Here is a 23,658-nt window from a genome sequence, read left to right on the forward strand (position 1 = left end):
GCCACACACACAAAACAAAAGTTAGGTCTTCTACTTCCCTGGGCTACATTTCCAATTTGCCAAAACGTACCTCAGATCTGTGAGCAGTTTCCGCTCTGTCTGATCTTCTTTTGTCTGACATGACAGATGTGATGAGAGTAGGTATTAAATATACAATAGGCTCTAAGCTGGCAGTGTCTGAATAGAGAGATGAGGGAGATGGCAGGAAAAAAATGAATTTGCCTTTCAAGTGGGAGCAACCCAAGTAAGAAAGGCAAAATCCTTTCCCTTAAGTGCAGATTGCAGCTAGTTATAGACATAATAGGGCAGTATTAATGGGAGATTTTAACTTCCCTAATATAACGCCCAGGCATCATCCCTGATGAAGGTGGTGGAGTTTGTCATCGAAACCTCGATACCTGTACCCGGCTGGAAGTCCAAGAAGAGTTTATTCATCATGTAGGTCAAGAAAACACCAGATCCTTTTCCCTAATATTGACTGGACTAGCCATAGTAAAAGTATATCCAAGAAAGCTTCCTTGATTGACATATAGAGGGACCTACCAGAGAGGGTGCCACACTGGACCACCTCCTGGGGAATGAGGTAGGGCAAGAGGTGGGTGAGTCTGCCATTGTGAACTTTGGGTCTAGTGACCATACCCTATTAGTTTTAGAAGAGTTATGGAGAAGGGTATCACTAGTTCTCTGTTTAAGGCTTTGAACTGGGGCAGAGCAAGTTTTGGGGATATTAGGAGGGATCAAACAGTGTGGTTGATTGGGTGAGATTGTTTGCAGGAAAAGGAGTGTCGGCCACGTGTGGGGGCTTTAAAAGTACCATGTGAGGATTTCAGGGTCTGCACATTCCTAAAAGGTCAAAGGCAAGGCTGGTAGGTTTCGGGAACCCTGGCTGACTAAAGAGACATCGAGTCTCTCGTTTAGAAAAAGGGGGAAGGCATACACTGTGCATAAGTTGTTGGGAACTAGTGAATCTCTGTTGCCTGCAAGAAATGTAGGAATGCACTAAGGAAAGGAATTAGGAGAACAAAAAGAAGATAGCAGGAGAATTTGGCAAGCAAGATGAGGCAAAATGCCAAGAGATTCTATAGGTATACAAAAGTATCTAGGGAGAGATGAGATCTCCTTAACAACCAGCACGTCTGTGCATGTGTAGCAAAGGAAATCTACGTGATTTCTATTCTTCTTGGAAGTTTTTACTGTGAAGAAAATGACGGGAGTTAAGGAAATGAGTGGTGTAGAATAGCAGGGAGGAGATAATGGAGGCTTAAAATGCATTAAGGTGGATATATCTGCATGCTTTGATCACCTGGCTCTACTCAAACTCCCTGAGTACAGGCAGAGACTGAAGACTGCAGCACCAGCAGTGAGGACCAAGAAGGTATGGACAAGGGAAGCACAGGAGTGCCCACAGAATTGCTGTGAATTGGTGGACTGGACTGTATTCAGGGATTCATCTTCAAACCTGGACGAGTATGGTGCAGTTGTTACCGACTTCATTAATACCTGTGTGGATGAGTGTGTACCTACAAAGATTTACTGTACATTCCCAAACCAAAAGCCATGGATGAACCAGGAGGTACGTCATCTGCTGATGGTTTTACTTCCTATAAAGTGAAACCCAATAGCATGAATGGCAGCGATGCTTCACTACCAGATGAACTCAACACTTCCTATGCCTGTTTTGAAAGGGAGAACACAACTACAGCTGTGAAGATCCCTGCTGCACCTGATGACCCTGTGATCTCTGTCTCAGAGGCCGACGTTAGGCTGTCTTTAAAGAGAGTGAACCCTTGCAAGGCAGAAGGTCCCGATGGAGTACCTGGTAAGGCTCTGAAAACTTGTCCCAACCAACTAGCAGTCAAAGCAGTCCTGTAGGCGCTCCTGTGCTTCCCTTGTCCAAACCTTCTTGGTCCTCACTGCTGGTGCTGCAGTCTTCAGTCTCTGCCTCTACTCAGAGAGTTCAAGGACATTTTTAACCTCTCATTGCTACATGAGGAGGTTCCCACTTGCTTCAAAAAGACAACAATTATACCAGTGCCTAAGAAGAATAATGTGGGCTACCTTAATGACTATCACCCGGTAGCACTCACATCTACAGTGATGAAATACTTTGAGAGGTTGGTCATGACTAGACTGAACTCCTGCCTCAGCAAAGACCTGGACCCACTGCAATTTGCCTATCGCCACAATAGGCCAACGGCAGATGCAATCTCAATGGCCCTTCACATGGCTTTAGACCACCTGGACAAAACAAACCCCTATGTTCATTGACTATGGCTTAGCATTTAATACCATCAATCCCACAATCCTGATTGAGAAGTTGCCTCTGTACTTGCCTCTGCAATTGGATCCTTGACTTCCTAACCAGAAGACTACTTCTGTGTGGATTGGTGATGACATATCCTCCTCACTGACGATCAACACTGGCACATCTCAGGAGTGTGTGCTTAGCCCATTGCTCTACTCTCTATATACACATGACTATGTGGCTAGGCATAGCTTAAATACCATCTATAAATTTGCTGACGTTATAACCATTGTTGGTAGAATCTCAGGTGGTGACGAGAGGGCGTACACAAGTGAGATATGCCAACTACTGGAGTGGTGCCATAGCAGCAATGTCAGTAAGATGAAAGAGCTGATTGTGGACATCAGGAAGGTTAAGATGAAGGAACACATACCAATCCTCATAAAGGGGTCAGAAGTGGAGAGAGTGAGCAGCCTCAAGTTCCTGGGTGTCAAGATCTCTGAGGATCTAACCTGGCCCCAACATATCAATACAGTTATAAAGGAGGCAAGACAGCGGCTATACTTCATTAGGAGTTTGAAGAGATTTGGTATGTCAACAAATACACTCAAAAACTTCTATAGTTGTGCTGTGGAGAGCATTCTAACAAGCTGCATCACTGTCTGGTATGGAGGGGGGGCTACTGCACAGGACCAAAAGAAGTTGTAGAAGGTTGTAAATCTAGTCAGCTCCATCTTGGGCACTAGCCTACAAAGTACGCAGGACATCTTCAGGGAGCGGTGTCTCAGAGAGGCAGCGTCCATTATTAAGGACCTCCAGCACCCAGAGCATGTCCTTTTCTCACTGGTATCATCAGATAGGAGGTACAGAAACCTGAAGGCACACACTCAGCGATTCAGGAACAGCTTCTTCCCCTCTGCCATCCAATTCCTAAATGGACATTAAATCTTTGGATACTACCCCATTGTTTCTTAATATACAGTATTTCTGTTTCCGCACATTTTAAAAAATCTATTTAATATACGTATACTGTAATTGATTTACTTTATTTATTATTATTAATTTTTCTCTCTGCTAGATTATGTATTGCATTGAACTTCTGCTGCTAGGTTAACAAATTTCACGTCACATGCCGGAGATAATAAACCTGATTCTGATCCAGGCTTGACCTGGTGCATTCTCAGACCTTGCAGGAAGCTGGAGAAAAAATTGCAGATACCCTTGTAAAAATTTTTCCTTTATCTTTGGCCACAGGTGACAGTGGCTAATGTGGTAACATTGTCTAAGAAGAGTAGGAAAAACAAGCAGGAAACTACAGGCCAATGTCTGATATAAGTGATGGGTACATTGGTAGATAGAATTCTGAGACAGGGCAGGACCTAACAACAGTTTCTTCCCACCCACCATCAAGTTGTTGAAATGTTCATAAAGCTACGAACACTACCTTGTTATTCCTATTTTTTTGCACTATTTATTTCTATTTATGAGGCCTCATAAGGCATTGGTCAGGCTGTATTTGCGGTACTGTGAGCAGTTTTGGGCCCCATTTCTAGCAAAAGATGTGCTGGCATTGGAGAGCATCTGGAGGAGGTTCATGCAAATGAAAGGGTTAACATGTGAGGAGCATTTGGTGGCTCTATCCTCGCTGGAGTTTAGAAGGATGAGGGGAGGATCTCATTGGAAGGTACTGAACATTGAAAGGCCTAGATAGAGTGGACATGGAGAGGATGTTTCCTCTGATGGGGGAGTCTAAGACCAGAGGACACAGCCTCAGAACAGAGGGGCATCCCCTTTGAACAGAGGTGAGGAGGAATTTCTTTAACCGGAGGGTTGTGAATCTGTGGAATTCATTGTCACAGACGGCTGTGGAGGCCAAGTTGTTGGGTATATTTAAAGCAGAGGCTTTAGGTTCTTGACTAGTCAGGATGTCAAAGGTTACTGGGAGAAGGCAGGAGAATAGGGCTGAGAGTGAAAATAAATCAGCCATGATGGAATGGAGGAGAAGACTCAATGGGCCAGATGGCCTAATTCTGCTCTTACGGTGCAGCAAAACAACAAATTAGACATCATCTAAGTCAGTGATAATAAATCAGATTCTGCAAGATTGTTGAAATAGGAATAGCATCTTAGTTAAGGCATGGGTAAGCTCAGCCTGGGGCCACATATGACACATGGTCTCTGGTTCAGCATCAGCTGTTGCCAAAGGATAAAGGTGGTGTCTAAAGAGCAGAATTTGTTGCAGGGATGAGGGATGCATTTAGTTTTCCCAGTACCTGCTCACTTAATGTAGTACAGGGAATTAGAACCAGTATATCTAACATTTTCTGTTCTCTGCTTCTATGATGAATAACGTCTTTCAAGGTTCTTCACCAGCGCCTCCTCCACCAAGCCACGTACGGCCTCCGATGCCCCTTCCCACAGAGGTACACAATATTTTCTGTAGTTCGATGTGATGGTCGAGCAGTGTGTTTGGGTTTGTTGGTTACGGTGTGCTCTCCTTTTGCACAGGATGCCGACGATGCTGAATACCTGGAGTTTGACAACATAGAAGGTAAGTCCATTTTGTCCCACTTGTGCACACTGTTTTCAAATCACATCACCCTTTCAAACTGTCTCCTCTTTAGAGTCATAGAGCGTGATAGCACAGAAACAGGCCCTTCAGCCCATCTAAGCTGTTCTGCTTAGTCCCATTGACCTGGACCAGAGCCCTCCATACCCCTCTCATCCACATACCTATCCAAATGTCTCTTAAATGTTGCAATCTGCCACTCTCTCATTTCTCTCAATTTCTCCCTCTCCAATAATATTCCTGTTATTCATCCATCTCTTTTTTAAATCTGTTCTCACTTTCAGCCCATTATCCATTAGGAATTTCACATCCTGCTGACTGTTGATTGTCATATGAACGTCAAAGATTGGAAGAATAACCACTGATGTACTCTATAAAAATAGTTGGCTGCATATAGTATTTCCCAAGGGACCAAGCGTTTTCCTGTTGGGACTAAAGCTCTAAGGTTCGTGCGGCTGACCCCAGACAGGAGAAATGGGGGTGGGGGAATTGTACAGGAAGGAAAAATGTGCATGTGTGAATTTACATTAGAATAAGTGCTTAGAACTTCAACTTCATAATGAGACTGAATTGGATTTTAGATGGGGCAAAATGAGACAACAATCGGACAGTTGTGGGATGAGACGCCCATGGTACAAGCGATGTAATCATGCATAGAATGAAGTAATTCCCCATGCAGTTTTCCATTTGGAGCACCACGGGCAAAACTAGGCTAGGTTGCCCCAGAAGTGAGCCAGATTGACCCTTTCCAACTGTAGCACACTCCAGACGAGGCGAGGCATAAGTCCTGTATTGTTGCCTCCCCACCTCCTCCACTTCATCACCTTGAAACCCTGTAAGGCACTTCCCCAGCCTCTCAGCCTCCTGTGAGCTCACCCCAAGGCTCAGGTCCAACTCCACCGACCACCCCATCTGCTCATGTTCCGACTTCCCCATGCAATAGCCCCTCTGCCTCCTTGATTAACATTGTCCCCATTGGCTTCCTCCAAACCTCCTCTGACAGCCTCAATCCCGCCCTCCGCTTTATCTTAACTATCGCTCTCAGACCTGTCTTCTCGTCTCTGTACTAGTCCTGTCTCTCAGACTTTCTGTTGACTCCTGAATCCAGAATTGTTCCCAGGAGCCATATTTTCCACTATGGTATTTGGGCAGGGACTGAATGATTAAAGCTAATTCTAATCTTTGTAGGAAATCAAACAGCCCAGCGTAAGAACTGGCCCTTTACCCTGTGCTGTTGAGCCGAACTATCATTAGATATCTAACTAAAATAATCCTTTCTGCCTATGCAATGTCCATATCCCTCCATTGTCTGCACATTCTACCTCAGAGACTCCTAACTGCCTCTTTTACATTTGCCTCCACCTCTATCCCTGGCAGTGCACTCCAGACACCCACCACTCTGTTTAGAAAGACTCCCCCCTCACATCTCCATTGAGCTCATGCCTCTCGCTTAATTTCATACAATCTGGTATTAGACACTTGGACCCTGAAGGAAATGATACTGGCTGTCTGTCTATGCCTGTTATAATCTTATAAGCCTCACCATGTCTTCCTTTAGCCTCCATGGCTCCTGAGAATACAAACGAGGTTTGTCCAACCAATTGCTCATAGCACTATCTTATCCAGGCAGTATCCTGGTAAACACCTCCTACATCCTTTACAATGCCCCCACATCCTCCTAACGGAGTGACTAGAATTTAATGCAATACTCCAGATGTTTTGTAAAGCTGCATCACAACGCAGTTTCCTAACGCTTGAACTCAGTTCCTCAACTGGTATGTCGCATGCCTTCAGTCAACCTGTGCAGGCATGTACAGGGAGTTCTGGACTAGAACCCCAAGGTCCCTCTGTACAGCAGCTCCGTTAAGGGTCCTGCCATTAACAGTGTACTGGCCCTTTTACATTCGATCACCCAAAATGCCAGATTAAACTTCATCTGCCATTTCTCCTCTCATATCTGCAGCTCATCTATATTCCACTCTACACCACCAATCTTTGTGCCATCTGTGTTTTTATCAACAGGCTTATCTACATTTTCATCCAGGTCATTTTTAGATATAACAGCAGAGGTCCCAGCACTGATTACTGTAGAACACCACCAGTCACAGACCTCCAACCAGAATAAGTCCCACGACCCTCTATTTTCTGTGGCTGAGCCAATTCTGAATCCAAATAGCTAAGCTAATATAGATACCATGCATCTTCATCTTTTGGATGAACCTACGGGAAGGACCTTGACAAATGCCTCACTTGCAATACACATTGATAACATTCATACTTCTACCTTCATCAATTATGTTCATCATCTCCTTGAAAATCTCAGTCACGTTACTATGCCCCTCACAAAGCCATGTTCACTGTCTCCAATTAGGACATGGCTTTCCAAATACTCATAAATCCTAACCCCACAAATCCTTCCCAATAGCTTCCTCAGAGCTGACAGAAGATTTGCTGCTCTATAGTTTCCAGGATTTGAGAATGCTTAAAATGGAGGTTAATAAGTTTTTGATTAATCAGGGTGTCAAAGGTTAAGGGGAGAAGGCAGGAGAATACGGCCAAGTAGGATAATAAATCAGCCACGATGGAATGTTGGAGCAGACCCAATGGCTGATGGCCTAATTCTGCTCTTAATAATCTTATGATTATCTCTATTCCCTTTCTTGAACAACAGAACAACATTGGCTGTTTGCTGTGGGAATCCTCTGGGATTTTGCCTGCGACTAGAGAAGATATGATCAATGCCCCAGCAACCTCATCTCTTGCCTCTCTCAATAACCTGGCCCTGGAAACCCAACACTACCTCCTTTATCTCAAAAAGCTCTAGCATATTAGCACTGATCTCACTATCCTCCATGTGCTTCTCCTTGGTAAATGCAGATGGAAAGTGCTCGCTTAGCACCCCGCTCACATCCTCTGCCTCTAAGCACAATGTTCCTTCATTTTATCTTTGAGTGGCCCTTCCTGCCACAATGTTCACTGGGTCCACCTATTGCTTGGTGAGAGTTGGGTTCAATTGTGATGCTGTCACTCCTGCGGTTAAATAGAAGGCAGCGGCCAATATTGGAGGTTAAAATGGAATGACAAGTGCATAATGTGGGCCCCAGTCCCTACAGTAAGTCTCCACCAATGTCTTCTACCTAGTCTTTGGAACTCTTAATTTTAAAGGGTTTTGGGGAAGCAGAAAGGTACAGCACCAGTGGAGAGAAAAATCAGGCGGTGCATATTTGGTAAATTCAATGCACTATATTAATGAGTGGCAGAATAACTATTCTTCCTGTCTGCACTGACTGAAAAACTCTGCCATGCCCTTCGCATAGACTACATTTCAGCTCTTGTTTCTTTTTTGCAGGGAAAGGAAATAAAACTATACATAGTCCCAGGTCACTGCCAAGTTTACCTCCAGTGTAAGTGAAGCCGATCTTCTTTAGTTCAAGACATGCCTGCCTTTACTCATCTGTTCAATGGGAGTTCTATGAGACCCTCTCTCACTGCATTTGCCACAACAAACCCCCACCACCCTATGGCTTGCTGCACTCTCTTCTTTAGCACGACACTGGACATTTTCTCAAGATTCTGGTGATCGTATTGGATCAAAGTATCCCTCTCTCCCTCTGCCTTTGCTTTCCAAGGGATGTGTTTCTCCTAGAGCATTAGGTCGTGAATTCATAAAAGTGTATTATCTTCCAGGGGGACTCCTGCCGCTCCGGTCGGAAAATCAGTGAGTATTGTCGCTGAACCGTATGCAAAAAGAACTGAATGAAGAACGTAGCTGAGGTTACAGCAAAATGTAACTGCAGCTCATGACCTCGAGAGTAAAGTTGCATCAAAGTGTTGAATTAAAACTTTTGTTGAAATTTTGACGTTAACATTGGAAACTGGTGGATAAAGTCAAGTCAAATTTATTACCATGTGCATAAGTATGGTGAGATACAACTACAATAAAAGACTTGCTGGTTTCAGGGTACTTGGAGGCACATGATAAAATAGCCCATGGTTAGCATGGATTTCCTTAAGGGAAAATTTTGGCTGACAAATCTGTTGGAATTCTTTGAAGAAATAACAAGCAGGATAGACAAAGGAGAATCGGTTGTTGTTCTGTACGTGCATTTTCAGAAGCCCTTTGACAAGGTGCCACACATGAGGCTGCATAACAAACTGCAAAACCATGGTATTACAGGAAAGATTCTAGCATGGATAAAGCAGTGGCTGATTGGCAGGAGGCAAAGAGTGGGAATAAAGGGAGCCTTTTCTGGTTGGCTGCCAATGACTAGTGGTGTTACACAGGGGTCTGAGTTGGGGCTGATTCTTCTTATGTTATGTGTCAATGATTTGTATGACAGAGTTGATGGCTTTGTGGCCAAATTTGCAGATGATACAAAGATAAGTGGAGGGGCAGGTAGTTTTGAGGAAGTAGAAAAGCTACAGAAGGACTTAGACAGTGGGCGACAAAGTGGCGGATGGAATACAGTGTTGGGAAGTGTGTGGCCATGCATTTAGGTAGAAGAAATAAAAGCCTAGATTATTTTCTAAATGAGAGAAAATTAAAAAATCTGAGGTGCAAAGGGACTTGGGAGTCCTTGTGCAGGATTCCCCAAAGGTTAATTTGTAGTTTGAATTAGTGGTGAGGAAGGCAAATGTGATGTTAGCATGCATTTCAAGATGACTAGAATATAAAAGCAAGGATGTAATGCAGATTTAGGCCCCTTATCAAAGAAAAGATGTGCTGGCATTGGAAAGGGTTAAAAGGAAGTTTTCAAAAATGATTCTGGGATTGAAAGGCTTGTCATATGAAGAGCGTTTGATGGCTCTGGGCCTCTACTCACTGGAATTCAGAAGAATGAGGGGTGACCTCATTGAAACCAATCAAATGTTGAAATGTCTCGAAAGAGTGGTTCTGGAGAGGATGTTTCCTATGGTGGGGGAGTAAGACCAGAGGACACAGCCTCAGAATAGAGGTGAGTCCTTTCAGAATGGAGATGAGGAAGAATTTCTTTAGGCAGAGAGTGGTGAATCTGGAAGTCATTGGAAATAGTTAAGAAAGAGGTTGATAGATTCTTGATTGGTCAGGGCATGAAGGGATACGGGGAGAAGGCAGGAGATTGGGGCTGAGAGAGATCGATCAGTTATGATGAAATGGCGGAGCAGACTCGAGGGCTAAGTGGCCTAAATCTGCTCCTGTATCTTGTGGCCTCATTGACTTATGCTCCACAAGGTAAAACAATAGAGAGTCTCCCCAAAGTATTCACAACATCTCCCCATTAGATCCACTAGATCTGGTTCTATAGCTGCAGCATTCCCTGCTTTTCCTTCAGAATTCCTACATATCATTTTGATGCCGTGTTCTGAATTCAGTCCAAGCCTGGAGATGGTAAAGACCAGAAGAAATAAACCAAGAGTATGTCACTCTTCCCCATAAACATACTCCTCTATTTGGTATCTTGACTGATCCACTGCCACAGTGTCCTTACTCCTTCATTTTATTCACTTCTCCCCAAACACACTTATAGAGCATAGAACATAGAAATCTACAGCACATTACAGGCCCTTTGGCCCACAATGTTGTGCTGACCATGTTACCTACTCTAGAAACTGCCTGGAATTTCCCTGCTGCATAGCCCTCTATTTTTGTAAGCTTCGTGTACCTGTCTAAGAGTCTCTTAAAAGACCCTACGGTATCCACCTCGACCACCATCGCTGGCAGTGCATTCTGCACACTCTCTGTGTGAAAAATTTACCCCTGACATCCCCCTTGTACCTACTTCCAAGCATCTTAAAACTATGCCCCTCGTGTTAGCCATTTGAGGCCTGGGGAAAAAGGCCTCTGGCCATCCACATGATCAATGCCTCTCAATGTCTTATACATCCTATATATTCAGTGAATGCAAATACACACTCACAGGAGTTCAAAAGTTTCAAAGCCTCACGACTCTCTGACTGGAAAGAAATCCTCGTCATTCAATCCTAATGGGCATTCCCTTATCCTGAAACAGCTGCCGGGCCTCCAGCGTGATGAGTCAGCCTCTCAGCACAGGCCCGATCAATCCCTTTCAGAGCAACAAAAGATCTTTTTACTTTAGAGTGCAGGCCCTTCTGGCCAAACGAGCCTCGTCGCCTAGCAACCCACCTATTTAACCCAAGCCTAATCCCAGGACAACTTACAATGACCCATCAACCTACTAATCAGGAGGTCAGTGGAAAGTGGGAGGAAACCAGGGCAGGTGGAGGCAACCCACACGTTCATGGGAGGGACGTAGGCTTACACTCTCCTTACAGGCGGCTTCGGAAATGACCTCCGAACCTCGAGGAGCCGCGCTAACTGCTATCTACCATGGTGCCCCCAATCTGCTGGAGGAACTCAGCAGGCTGAGCAGCGTCTGTGAGAGGAGAGAAATAGTTGATATTTTGGGCCAAAACCCTGCATCAGGACGGGTTGCTGGCCTCCTCCAGCAGGTTGCTTCTTGCTCCAGATTCTGGTATCTGTAGTCTCCTGTGTATCTAATCCTTATTGGAATTTGTGAGATTATCTCTCAATCTTCTAACCTCCTGTGAATATAAACTGATTTTATTCAATTCCCCTTTCTGAGAATGACAATCTGAATATGCATCTTTAGGTGTGAGGTCCAAAACTACACACGGGGTGGGGGTGGGGGGGTCACCCCAGGGAAGATCAGCTTTTAGTACCTTCAAACTAATTCCTCGTTTACTTACTTCCATCAAAGGTTTTCCATCCTGAAACTTTCTCTTTCCACAGATGTTGCCTGATTAGCTGAGTCTGAAAACATTCTAAGGAGTTCTGCCGAAGGGTTTTGGCCTAAAATGTCGAATGCACTATTTTCCTAGATGCTGCCTGGCCTGCTGAGCTCATCCAGCATTTTGTGTGTGCTGCTCAGATTTCCAGCACCTGCAGAATTTCTGCTTTCAATTGAATTCTCAAAATCTAGCAACATTTTCTTTTTTCCCTGCTTCACACTTCTTGTGTTAAAGGAGTGTTAAATAGTTTTTTTTAAAATTCAGATGAGAAAATTTCAACTTTCCAGTTTTATTCCCTTTAAGTTCCCTGGTGCTTGCACCCACAGGTGCCTTTACCTCATACGTAGTCCATCCTCATTTCTGAGCCCTGAACATTGAATGTCTGTGGGATATGTGACCATAACTACCTTAGTACAAAGTGTAGCAGACAGCTGAAGGTTTATTCCTGACTTTACTAAAGAGTGTGAAGAAATGGATTTGCTACCTTGCCTGACTCCACTCATATCAGGGAAGGAATCTGGGAATTTTCCATTCAATTACAACATATCAGGATAAGACTACTTGGGACAATACTAACAAGATTGCTCCAGATTGTAGTCAGAGCTATTCTTTGCGGGAGAACGTATTTTTAACGTGAATAATAATAAATCTTTCCTCTTGCTGCAAACATAGATTTTTAAAAATAATTATTTAATCTTTAAATTAAATCATAGTTACTTTCTTAAGAGCAAAACTTAGAATGTAAGTTTCTTTTTTCCAGATTCCCGGGAAACTTGTCCTACCTTCAGAAGGTACATATTTTAATTTCTCTTTTATTCTCAGTCTCACAACACTGTATCCTTTCCATTTACAAAGAGAGTGGTGAACCTGTGGAATTCTCTGCCACAGGAAACAGTTGAGGCCGGTTCATTGGCTGTATTTAAGAGGAAGTTAGATATGGCCCTTGTGGCCAAAAGGATCAGGGGGTATGGAGAGAAAGCAGGTACAGGGTTCTGAGTTGGATGATCAGCCATGATCATACTGAATGGTGGTGCAGGCTTGAAGGGCTGAATGGCCTACCCCTGTACCTATTTTCTATGTTTCTACGTTTACAACAGATCAATTGCTAACACTTTTTATATGTTTTAATTCTTGTCACCACTGTCTGTTAAAGATGTGCTGATCAAATTAACTTTAAAGCACCTAATTCCAAAAATTCATTCAACGACTAAAGAGTATTCACTAGGAAACGATAACAGTTACCATAACCTATGTGCCTAGGAATACCACAAACTAGCTTGTGTATCTGAATGCACAACACTCAATACGTAACAAACATTTCCAATGTTACAATCTCAAGATCTGTGGGAAGCCTAAGTAAGAATTCAATCAAAATGCTTTTAAAAGTAATGGACATAGAGCATGACCTAAGATGGTGGATTCTCAGCATCAACCGCATTTCTCTGAAGCCTTTTTCTTTCCCCTGCTGTAATGGGAGTGTTCAGCTGTGTGTGCAGTGATATGACAATTATCCTCTCAACAGTATAAGAGAAAGTTCTGATCTTGTTAAGTTTATCCTATAAATACAAGTCTCTTACTGCACAAGACATTCTTTGTATACAGAACTTCGAAGGAGATCTTCAATGGCAATTCCACAGAGTCAATCTAGATTTGGTCTACTTGTGCCAACTCCATTCGTTCAGAGGTAAGTGACTGTACCCTGGCTTGATTCTGGAGAAATCTGTTCTCTATTTATCGCACTAGTTGGGAAAACAAACCTGTTGTTGAAGCAGCCGTGGCAACGTGGAGACTAGTGGAGGTTCACAGACCAACTGATGGATCCATTAGTCATCAGTGATTCATCTAGTATCTCAGCCCAGATGGAATTAAGTGGGTTAATGGAATTAATATGGGTTCGATTCCAACATTACAGAGAAGTTTGGATAAGTGTATGGATGGGAGGGGTGTGGAGGACTATGGTCCTGCTGCTGGTCAATGGGACTAGGCAGTTTGACATGCACTAGATGGGCTGAGTGGACTTTTCTGTGCTGGTACTATCAACCGGGGACAAGTAGAGGTGTGCATTATTGGAGATCTATTGGTGGAAACAGGGGCTTTTCATTGCATTCTTATCATATGGTGCCCAGGCTGCTGCTGTGAGAGATTAAATAGGAATGGAAGGGTAGAGTAGTGGTTAGCACAACATTTTGCAGTACCAGCAAACTGGATTCAATTCCCATCGCTGCCGCTAAGGAGTTTATTTATTTGACTGTGTGGGTTTCCTCCAGGTGCCCCGATCTCCTCCTTCAGTCCAGGGACATCCCGGTTGATAAGTTAATTGGTCATTGCAAATTGTCCCCTGATAAGGTTAGGATTAAATCGGGGGTCGCTGGGTGGGGCAATTCGAAGGGCCGGAAAGGCCTATTCCACGATGTGACTCAGTAAACAAATATAGACAATCCTTGACCATTCTTGCATCTTTAGCAGAACATCATGAATGTGTTGTCATTCAAGAACAGGAGATACTGTTGCTGTTTTCCCTTATACCACCTCAATGCAGAGTTGTGATGAAATGACCTGCGAAGTTTTCCACTGTACATTGGTACATCTGACAATAATAAACTAATATACCTATTTATCATCCCTCTATACCCACCCCACTTCTCCACAATGAAAACTGGCTTTTTTCCTCCCTTCAGCAGTTGAAGGGTTTCGGACCTGAAATGTCATCTCTTTCCACAGACGTTGCATGATTTCTGAGTACTTCCAAGACTTTTTTTTTGTGGTGCATCATCTTACTGCATTTATGGTTCTCATTTAACCCTAACCCTGTCTGCTTTAATTTGCAGTGGATCCTTTCCAAGAATGCAGGAAAACTACGTGGGTAAGTGACATTAGACAACTATCTGAAAAATAGGTGAAGGAACAGACAATGAGCACTGGCTGTGAAAGGATGCACTTGACTTTTTCCTCTCACTAGCAAACTTGAGTTTAACTCAGACACTGAAAGCCGCTTCTCCATGTCTTGTGATCGCAATAAAAACGACAAAGACAATGACTTGCACCATTTGTTGGACCACGCACCGCCTCTGCACAACAACAGTATATACCAAGTCCAGGACACAACATGGTATGGAATACGTCTAGCTCCATCATTCTCCAGCAACTCGCTAGTGGGTAGAGCTGCAGTACTTGAAGTTTTTATTATCCAGCAGTGTCTTGTGATTGCACAAAAAAACATAAAGGACAAACAATTATACCTTTGGTTTGACCTGGAGAAGCCACTGTAACTGTACCACCATCTTACTGGAAGGGATGTTACAAGTTGAATACCTCTGATCCAAAATGTTTTGAACTTTGTACATGTTTGGATTTTGGGATATTTGCATCTATATAATGATATACCTTGGGGATGGGACACAACTTTCATTTATATTGCATATACATCTCATATATATATATCCTGAAGGTAATTAGATTTTCATCAGCAACGCTGTGACAGCTATTATATAGAAAGGGTGGCTAATTAGCAAGACGGCAAATCAACATGAGTAGAAATAGACAAAGGAATTTGTCTGAATTTCACTGCAAAATGTGTTCATTTGTTGAAGGTTTGCTATCCCTTGTGGTTACTTCTCAGGGAAGAACGTCATATAATTACTTCAAATTTCAGCAATAATTCTAAATAAATCTCTCTCCTTACTCCCCCATTTCTCCCTCTCTCCCCCACAAGCACGAACAGGAAAATAAATGGGAAAAATACTGTAGTCATTGAAATTGAACTTTGAACTCCCGAACTCCCCGACCTGTAATATTATCACGTTAACCATCATGCTACCAGTTTGTATTTGATTTTTCCATAACTCTTCCAATCGTAATTAACTTCACTAACTGGTTGATAGAGGATAAAGAAATGATGACAAGAATAAAGTGATGAACGTCTTAGAATAGAAATTTCAGCAGATTTGTCATGTTATACTTCTTCATCTGTTGCGTCTTCTGTTGTCAGGGAACGTGAGTGGCAGCGTGGCATCTTCTTTGCAGAGTCCTGGTGGAGAGGTGGGTGTTGGTCCAGTGAACCCCTGGTCATTTACTTGTAAGGTCCAGTTGTAAGGCCCTGATTACAACTTGTCAGGAAGAATTTAGACATTTTGGTTTGGATGTGCCCCAGTGCAGTTCAGGAGGGAAAGAGAGGGGAACAGGGGAGAGGGAGGGAGAAGGACAGGGAGACAGGGAATGGGAGGGAGAGGGACTAGGAGAGAGAACGAGAAAGTGAGAGAGAGGGAGGAGGAGAGAGAGGGAGAGAGGGAGGGGAGGGAGGGAGAGGGATGGGGAGAGGGAATGGGAGGGAGAGGGACTGGGAGAGAGAGAGAGAGGAGCAGAGAGAGGGAGAGGGAAGGGAGAGAAGGAGGGAGGGAGATAGAGTGGGAGAGATTGAGAGAGAGTGGGAGAAAGTGGGAGAGAGAGAAGAGTTTTTAGAAAGATTATATACAGAGGGATGAGAAATTTAAAATGTATGTCTTTGTGGACGAAGAGCTAATGGCAAGGTTGATTGATATGATTTAGAATATCAGTAGAAGAACTTGTTTATATACAGTGGAAGCTGGGACTGTGGCTGGAAAGCACTGGGATAATCCCATCCAAAGGAGTCAAAAGCCTGGAATAGGGCAGGCACGTGAGATAACAAGACACTGTGGATAAGATTACTGATTTAGTTAATGCTAGATTTCTTTGGAAATATTGCATTTCTTTACCTGAACATTCCACATTTCCTGAATATGTCATTGAGAACATTAAGTTAAGTTTACTTCCATTTAACTATATACAGTACATGTATACTGTCAAATGAGATGTTTCTCCAAAGCAGGATGTACAGCACTGTTGTACACTTAACACATAGTAACTTACAAAGGTAAGGATAACATCTACAGATATAAATAAGCAAACTAAAGTGCATAGATTAAGTATTGTAAGGTACAGAACAGTGACACTTTGAATGCAATATGGCAGGGAGTTCAGAAGCCTAATGGCCTGAGGGAAGAACTGTTTCCACTCGGACCGTTCTTGTGTTTATGCATCGTGATGATAGGAAGTCAAAGAGGAACGTGACTGGATGGGTGGGAGCCCTGTGTGTGCAGCGCTGCTGATAAATGCCCCCGGTGGATGGATCGTAGAGAGACTGTGTGATCTCCTCAGCCATTCTCACGGTCCTTTGTAGGGACTAACGGCCTGATGCCCAACTGCTCCCATGCCAGATGGAGATGCAACTTGTCAGGATGCTCCCAGTGGTGCTCCTGTAGAATGCAGTTAAGATGGGGTAGGGGGAGCCTCACTTTCCTCGATTTCATTAGGAAGTGAAGGCACTGCTGCGCCTTCTTGTTCAGGCAGATGATGTTAAGGGAGATCATCCGTGATGTGAACTCCCAGGAATTTGGTGCACCCAACTCAGTCTATGGAGGAGCCGTGTATATGCAGAGCAGGATGATTTGTCTGCACCTTCCTGAAGCTCACAAATGAGTTCCTTGGTTTTCTCCATGTACAGGCTTACTTCTCACACCAGTCCACCAGCCGCTCTTTTTATCTCTGTACTCTGACTCATCATTGTGCGTGGTGAGGCTGCCCACAGAGTAGAGACGTTGCTGCCCACATGGACTGACTGTGGCCTTAAGTCCAGGATCCAGCTGCAGAGGGAAGCGTTGAGGTCCACCAGTTTCTGGGCTATGGAAGTGTTAAACACCGAAATGAAGTCTATAACCAGCAGCCTGGCATTTCCCAGGTGGAACAGGACAGAGTGGAGAGCAAAGGTTATCAAAGCGGAGGGAAGCTCTAATCTGCTAATTAAATTTGCAGATGACACTACATTATCTCAAACAATTACGAGGTGGCCTACAGGGAAGAAGTCATCTCTTTGACACAGTGGTGTCAGGAAAACAACGTCTTCCTCGATGTTGCAAAAACAAAGAAGCTGGTTGTGGATTACAGGAGGAATGGAGACGGGCTAACCCCCTATTGACATCAGTGGATCTGGGATTGAGAGGGTGAACAGATATAAGTTCCTCAGCATCCACATCACCGAGGACCTCACGTGGTCTGTGCACACCAACTGTGTGGTGAAAAAGGCCTCTTTCACCTCAGGCGGTTGAAGAAGTTTGGTATGGGCCACCAAATCCAAAGAACTTTCTACAAGGGCACAATTGAGAGCATCCTGATTGGCTTTATCACTGCCTGGTATGGGAACTGTACTTCCCTCAATCGCAGGACTCTGCAGAGAGTGGTGCGGACAGCCCAGCACATCTGTAGTTGTGAACTTCCCATGATTCAGGACATTTACAAGGACAGGTGTGTAAAAAGGGCCCGTAGGATCATTGGGGACCCAAACCATCCCAACCACAATCTATTCCAGCTGCTATCATCCGGGAAACGGTACCGCAGCATAAAAGCCAGGACCAACAGGCTCCGGGACAGCTTCTTCCACCAGGCCATCAGACTGATGTACTCATGCTGATTTGAGTGTACTCCATATTACATTGACTGTTCTGTTTATTATAAATTACTATGATTGCACATGGCACAGTTAGACGGAGATGTAACTTAAAGATTTTTGCTCCTCATGTATGTGAAGGAGGTAAGAAATGAAGAAATAAAGTCAATTCAATTCTTGCAAATAAGATTAAAAAGCTGCTGCTTTCAAGTTACTGAGATGTCTTACCATTGTAGAGACCAGGTCAGTGATTAGTTAGATAACGTTCTTCTTTCCCATGGTTCTAGAAGCAAAATTCCTCAAAGTACTACCCTCCATTTGAACTTTCCAGATTAAAATATTGAATGGAAACTCCACCAGTGGTGTCATCTTCCAAACACCTGATGCATGTAGAGGTTAGAAGCTGTGCACTGCAGCTCCTGTGATTCATTAAGATGGTTAGATTTAATTCTTCCTCACAAAGCAAAGATGCAGCAGGGCCATTAAGGAAGTGATGCCGGATCTTCCACTCACTTGCACTGTGGCTAATTTTCTTTCACCGTGCTTGTCAGTTGGGATAGAGAAAATCTAATATCATGCAATAAATGAAAAATAGCTTTTTATCATACTCCACAGAATGCCGGTTTACAAGCTAAACCCTGGTTTGCAAACATGTGTGATCGAAAGACAGCAGAAGCTGCATTGTTTGAAAACGGCAAGGTAGGCATCAGATTTCCTTCACCCCCCCCCCCCCATTTCTGCACAAAACATTCCACTTCCAAAAATTGCACTTGGCTGGTTGAGCTCGTTTGGTGAAGACAGAAAATATTTTTAAGTTCTGATGAATTGTAGAACAGGATTTTCAATACAGTCAATCTTCTTTTAGCATGTATTTTGGGAAAAAAAAATGCTTCACTGATTCCCATGTTGGTTTGTTTCCTGTCTAAATGAATCTCTCACTTTGACTCCAGATGTTGTTACTGACTATGACCCTAATTTTGCTTGGCAATATAGCCGAGCACTTGCAGATTTTTCTGGTTTTCCCCTTTATTCCTCCTTGTGCTTCCTTCAGCTCAATTGTCCTTCAGCACGCAAGCACACTCACACTCCAGCAGCTTTTCACCGTGCTTTCTGAGGCCATTTTGTTTTTCCTCCTGTTTCGCCAATAGAAGGGTTTGAATAGTAGCACTTGAAATCCCCTTCAGGACATTATACCCATAAAATATTTATTATGTATTCACAATATGTGGAAATGCCAATAGCCACCGGCCTGTGAGTCACCAGGCAGCAGTCACTATTAGGAAAATTGCTCCAAAAGTGTTGTTGTTTTGGCCCAAAACGTTGACTGTACTTTTTTCCATGGATGCTGAGTTCCTCCAGCATTTTGTGTGTGTTGCTTGGATTTCCTGCATCTGCAGGTTTTCTCCCGTTTGGGATTGAGTTCTAGGATTTCAATCCAACAATGGTGAGGGAGCAACTATAGCCTTTCTTTATATATAACCTCTACATATTGTGTACACTCCTCTAGTACTGACACATCATCTTGCATACTTCTTTCAAGTTTGATGGATTTTTGCACTTTGGGCTTAAGCACTTTCCATAAGCCCATAAGACATAGGAGTAGAATTAACTCATTCGGCCCATGAGTTTCTCCACCATTCATGGCTAATTTATTATCCCTCTCAACCCCATTCTCCTGCCTTCTCCCCATAACCTTTAACACCCTTACTAATCACCCTCTGCTTTCAATATACCCAGTGATTTGGCCATCTACAGCAATGAATTCCACAGATTCACCACGCTCTGGCTAAAGAAATTCCTCATCTCTGCTCTAAAGGGACATCAGGATGAAACTGTAGAAGAAACTGTACCCTCCAGTCCTAGATTCCCCCACTATAGGTAACACCCTCTCCACGTCCACTGTTTCTCGGCCTTTCAACATGTGATAGGTTTCGCTGAGATTCCACTACTGCCCTCCATTCTTCTAAACTCCAGTGAGTATTGCTCCTGATCCATCAAATGCTCCTCATATTAACATAACCCTTTCATTCCCAAGCACATTCTCACGAACCTCCTTCTCTCCGACGCCAGCACATCTTTTCTTAGATAAGTGGCCAAATCTGCTCACAATACTCCAAGCACAGTCTCACCAATGCCTTACAAAGCTGCAACATTACGTCCTTGCTCTTTTTAACCAAAAGGGAATTGAGTCAATGGAAATCAGCTGAGGAAACAAGAGTGTAAGAGTGTATCTAGTAATGAATAACGCATTTTTTTGTAAACCTAAGGATGGTGCATTCCTAGTGCGACCTAGTTCAAGAGAGAGCAAAAACCAACCCTATACTTTGGCAGTGTTGTACCAGAGAAAAGTTTTCAACATTCCCATTCGCTCTAATGAATTCAGAAGTCACTATATTCTTGGCAAGGCGAAGGCAGGAGAGAAGGTGAGTAGAAGGCTGTTCCTCATCTTAGTATGCGTGGAAAGTTGTATGCCAGGTGTGCCCAGATTGTCCATGCCAACTCAGGTTGTCTGCATGAGTTAGTCCCATTTCACCATGGTTGGCCCATTCCCTTTCCTAACCATATATCTGTCTAAGTGTCTTTAAAATGTTGTCATTGTACCTACCACTTCCATTGGTGGCTCATTCTTTGATATCATGAACTGATCTAGCCACGACCATCCTTTGCTCAATGTAATGGGACCTCCCTTGATGTCAGCCTCTGTAGGTTTGCCCGTGAGTTCATCATCAGAGCGAAAAATGACCTTGAATTACAACATGGATTCTGCCCACCCCTCTCGCGGTGACCTTGCTTCAGCGGCAACGCCTATTGCAAACTTTAACCTGCAACAGTAGTTGAGTTCTAGCAAACTGACTGAAATGATCGGTGTGTCTGGTTTTATGAAACAGTAAGGCATGGCTATGGACTGGAAAATATGCTGGGGAGACTGTTGCCTTTCTTGCTTCCACACTCTTATGGTCTAGAATCATTCAGGTGCTTAGATATTCCAGGTTATATAGTTTAGCTGTAAAGCACAGAAACAGGCTCTTTGGGCTTGTGTCCATGTCAGCCATTTTGTTCCTCTATACTGATCCCATTTCCCACTATTAGGACCATCTTTCTCTGCTTTCCCTATTTGAGTAAATGTCTAAGTGAATCTCAAACATAGAGATTGTATCTGGTTCTACCACCTCCTCTGGCAGCACGTTCCACTCTCTGTATAACAAAACCTATCCCTCAGGTCCCATTTAAATCTTCTTCCTCTCACTTTAACCCTATGCCCGCTTGATTTTGATACCCCTACCAATGGACTCTTGAGTGTCTACCCTATCTACGCCTCTTATAACCTTATATACATTGATCAGATCACCCTTCAGCTTCCTTCAGTCCAGGAAAAGCAGGTCCAATCTATCCTGTCCCTTCCCATAGCTAAAGTCCTAATATCCAGGCAGCACCCTGGTGGTATCTCCTCTGTTCAGCCGTGTTCCTTTCTACAGTGTGTTGCCCTGTAACACACCCAAAGCCCCAATGTAGCCTAGACAGGAATTATCTATAGATGCAACATTAAGTCCCAAATTTATATTCTATGTCCTGACCTAAGAATCAGGCTATCAGCCTATCACCACCCCATCTATCTGTGTTGTTCCTTTCACAGAATCACAAACTTAATTTTATGAGCTCCTACTGCTCATTGAGATTCCCTAGCGTCCTACCATTCACTGTATATGTCTTACCTCTTCTCAGTTTCCCAAAATGCATCAAATCTGTTCAGCTTTCCATCTGACCTATATCCACCGTTGAATAAGACAGCCTTCCTTGCCGTAAATCACTGACTTTCCTGTAACTTACAGATTTACTCATCATAACTTCTAAATTAACATGCAAGTTGAATTCACAAGCAACAATGGTGTACCACAGCACTGACCCCTGTTGGACACTACTGGCTCAAGATACTTCCCTGTGCAATTCGATCCACTGTTCCCTCACTTGCGGAACCCTGTCAGTTTAAATGGCAAAAACTTCACAATCTGCAGCAGCATTGGTGCACGACCAGGCAGAGTGCTTAGCTCCCTGCTCAGCTTGCTTTGCACTTATGACTGTGTGGCTAAGCAGAGCTCCAATGCCATATTTAAATTTGCTGACGACACCACGGTCGTTGGCTGAATCAGCATATAGAAGGGAGATTGAAAATCTGGCTGATTGGTGCCACAACAACCACCTTGCACTCAACCTCAGCAAGACCAAGGAGCTGATTATCGACTTCAGGAGGATGAAACCACAGGTCTTCATCAGGCAGCCGGAGGTGGAGAGGGTCAGCAACTTTAAATTGTTATCATTTCGGAGGACCTGTCCTGGGCCCTAACGTGAGTGCAATTACAGAAAAAGCACAGCAGTACCTTCAGATCCTTAGAAGTTAATGAAGATTCGGCATAACATCTAAAATTTTGACAAGCTTCTATAGATGTGTGGTGGAGAGTATATTGATTGGTTGTATTGCGGCTTGTTATAGAAATACTAAAGCCCTTGAACGGAAGATCCTACAAAAAGTAGTCGATACAGCTCAGTCCATCATAGGTAAAGCCTTCCCTACCATTGAGCACATCTACATGGAGTGTTGTCACAGGAAAGTAGCGTCCATCATCAGGGACCCCCACCACCCAGGTCATGCTCTCTTCTCACTGCTGCCATCAGCAAGAAGGTACCGAAACCTCAGGACTCACCCCTCCAGGTTCAGGAACGGTTATCACCCCTCAACCATTAGGTTCTTGAAGCAGTGGGGATAACTTCATTCAATTCGCTTGCCCCATCATTGAAATGTTCCCACAACCTACGGACTCCTTTTCAAGGACCTGCCATCTCATGTTTTTGATATTTATTGCCTATTCATGTATTATTATCTCTTTTTTCCCTTTTGTATTTTCACAGTTTGTTGCCTTTTGCACATTGCTTGTTTATCCACCTTGTTGGGTGTGGTTCTTCATTGATTCTGTTATAGTTCTTAGAATTACTGAGCATGCACACAAGAAAACAAATCTCAGGGTTATATATGGTGATACGATACATAGACTTTGATAATAAATTTACTTTGAACTTTGACTTCCTCCACTCCTAGTTTATGACTAGTTTAACACAAAGCCAAATTTAGATCTATGTATTTTAACATTCTGGACCAGCCTACCAAGCAGGACCATGTTTAAAGCCTTAGGAACGTCCATGTGGACACCTCCTGTCCTCCTTCCATCAAACTGCATTACAAATATACCATTCTTAAATAAAGCAACAATATTTGCTCTCCTCCATCTTCTGGTGCTTTACCTATCTTCATCAGGACTTTACCTATCTTCTGGTGCTTTACCTATCTTCATCAGGACTTTACCTATCTTCATCAGGACTCGAGCTTTCCCCTTCCTTGTTTTTCCATACCACTTTAGGATCAATCTTACTTGGCTCTGGGGATTCAACCACCCTTATACATTCCAAGACATATATCACTTCCATCTTTTTAATACTGACATAGTGCAGACTGATAATGCAACTCTCCCTGAACTCACTATCCTTTATTTCTTTCTCCTTGTGGATACAAATGAGAAATAATCATCTAGGACATTGTCTGGCTCCACACATAGATCTTTATCCCTAAGGAATCCACTCTTT

The 23,658-nt window shown here is 43.4% G+C and overlaps 1 protein-coding gene and 1 long non-coding RNA gene across 4 annotated transcripts in view; one reads left to right on the forward strand and one right to left on the reverse strand.

The window, feature by feature from the left end:
* Window positions 1–3,337: 3,337 nt before the first annotated feature.
* Window positions 3,338–23,658, reverse strand: part of LOC132392583 (uncharacterized) — a 46,097-nt gene continuing 25,776 nt past the window's right edge. For all 3 annotated transcript variants that reach the window (XR_009511585.1, XR_009511586.1, XR_009511587.1), the window contains one exon: window positions 3,338–4,774. This is a non-coding gene — a long non-coding RNA (uncharacterized LOC132392583). The remainder of the gene's footprint in view (window positions 4,775–23,658) is intronic.
* LOC132377427 (B-cell linker protein-like) lies at window positions 8,517–20,546 on the forward strand. The gene is made up of 8 exons (XM_059964800.1): window positions 8,517–8,532; window positions 12,325–12,355; window positions 13,167–13,248; window positions 14,393–14,427; window positions 15,553–15,602; window positions 18,640–18,723; window positions 20,292–20,447; window positions 20,529–20,546. Exons 3-8 carry the CDS (start codon window positions 13,187–13,189, stop codon window positions 20,544–20,546), a joined length of 405 nt encoding a protein of 134 aa, XP_059820783.1. The 5' UTR covers window positions 8,517–8,532; window positions 12,325–12,355; window positions 13,167–13,186.

The sequence above is a fragment of the Hypanus sabinus genome, chromosome 1, assembly GCF_030144855.1.
Source record: "Hypanus sabinus isolate sHypSab1 chromosome 1, sHypSab1.hap1, whole genome shotgun sequence".
In the NCBI taxonomy this organism is placed as follows: Eukaryota; Metazoa; Chordata; class Chondrichthyes; order Myliobatiformes; family Dasyatidae; genus Hypanus; species Hypanus sabinus.

Bases quoted from the DNA above. Each gene is read 5' to 3' on its own strand.
- LOC132377427 (XM_059964800.1), top strand. From the start codon at position 13,187: ATGGCAATTCCACAGAGTCAATCTAGATTTGGTCTACTTGTGCCAACT. The intron at 14,428-15,552 runs GTAAGTGACATT...TTCTGTTGTCAG, and splicing joins AATGCAGGAAAACTACGTGG to GGAACGTGAGTGGCAGCGTG. The intron at 15,603-18,639 runs GTGGGTGTTGGT...CATACTCCACAG, and splicing joins TGCAGAGTCCTGGTGGAGAG to AATGCCGGTTTACAAGCTAA.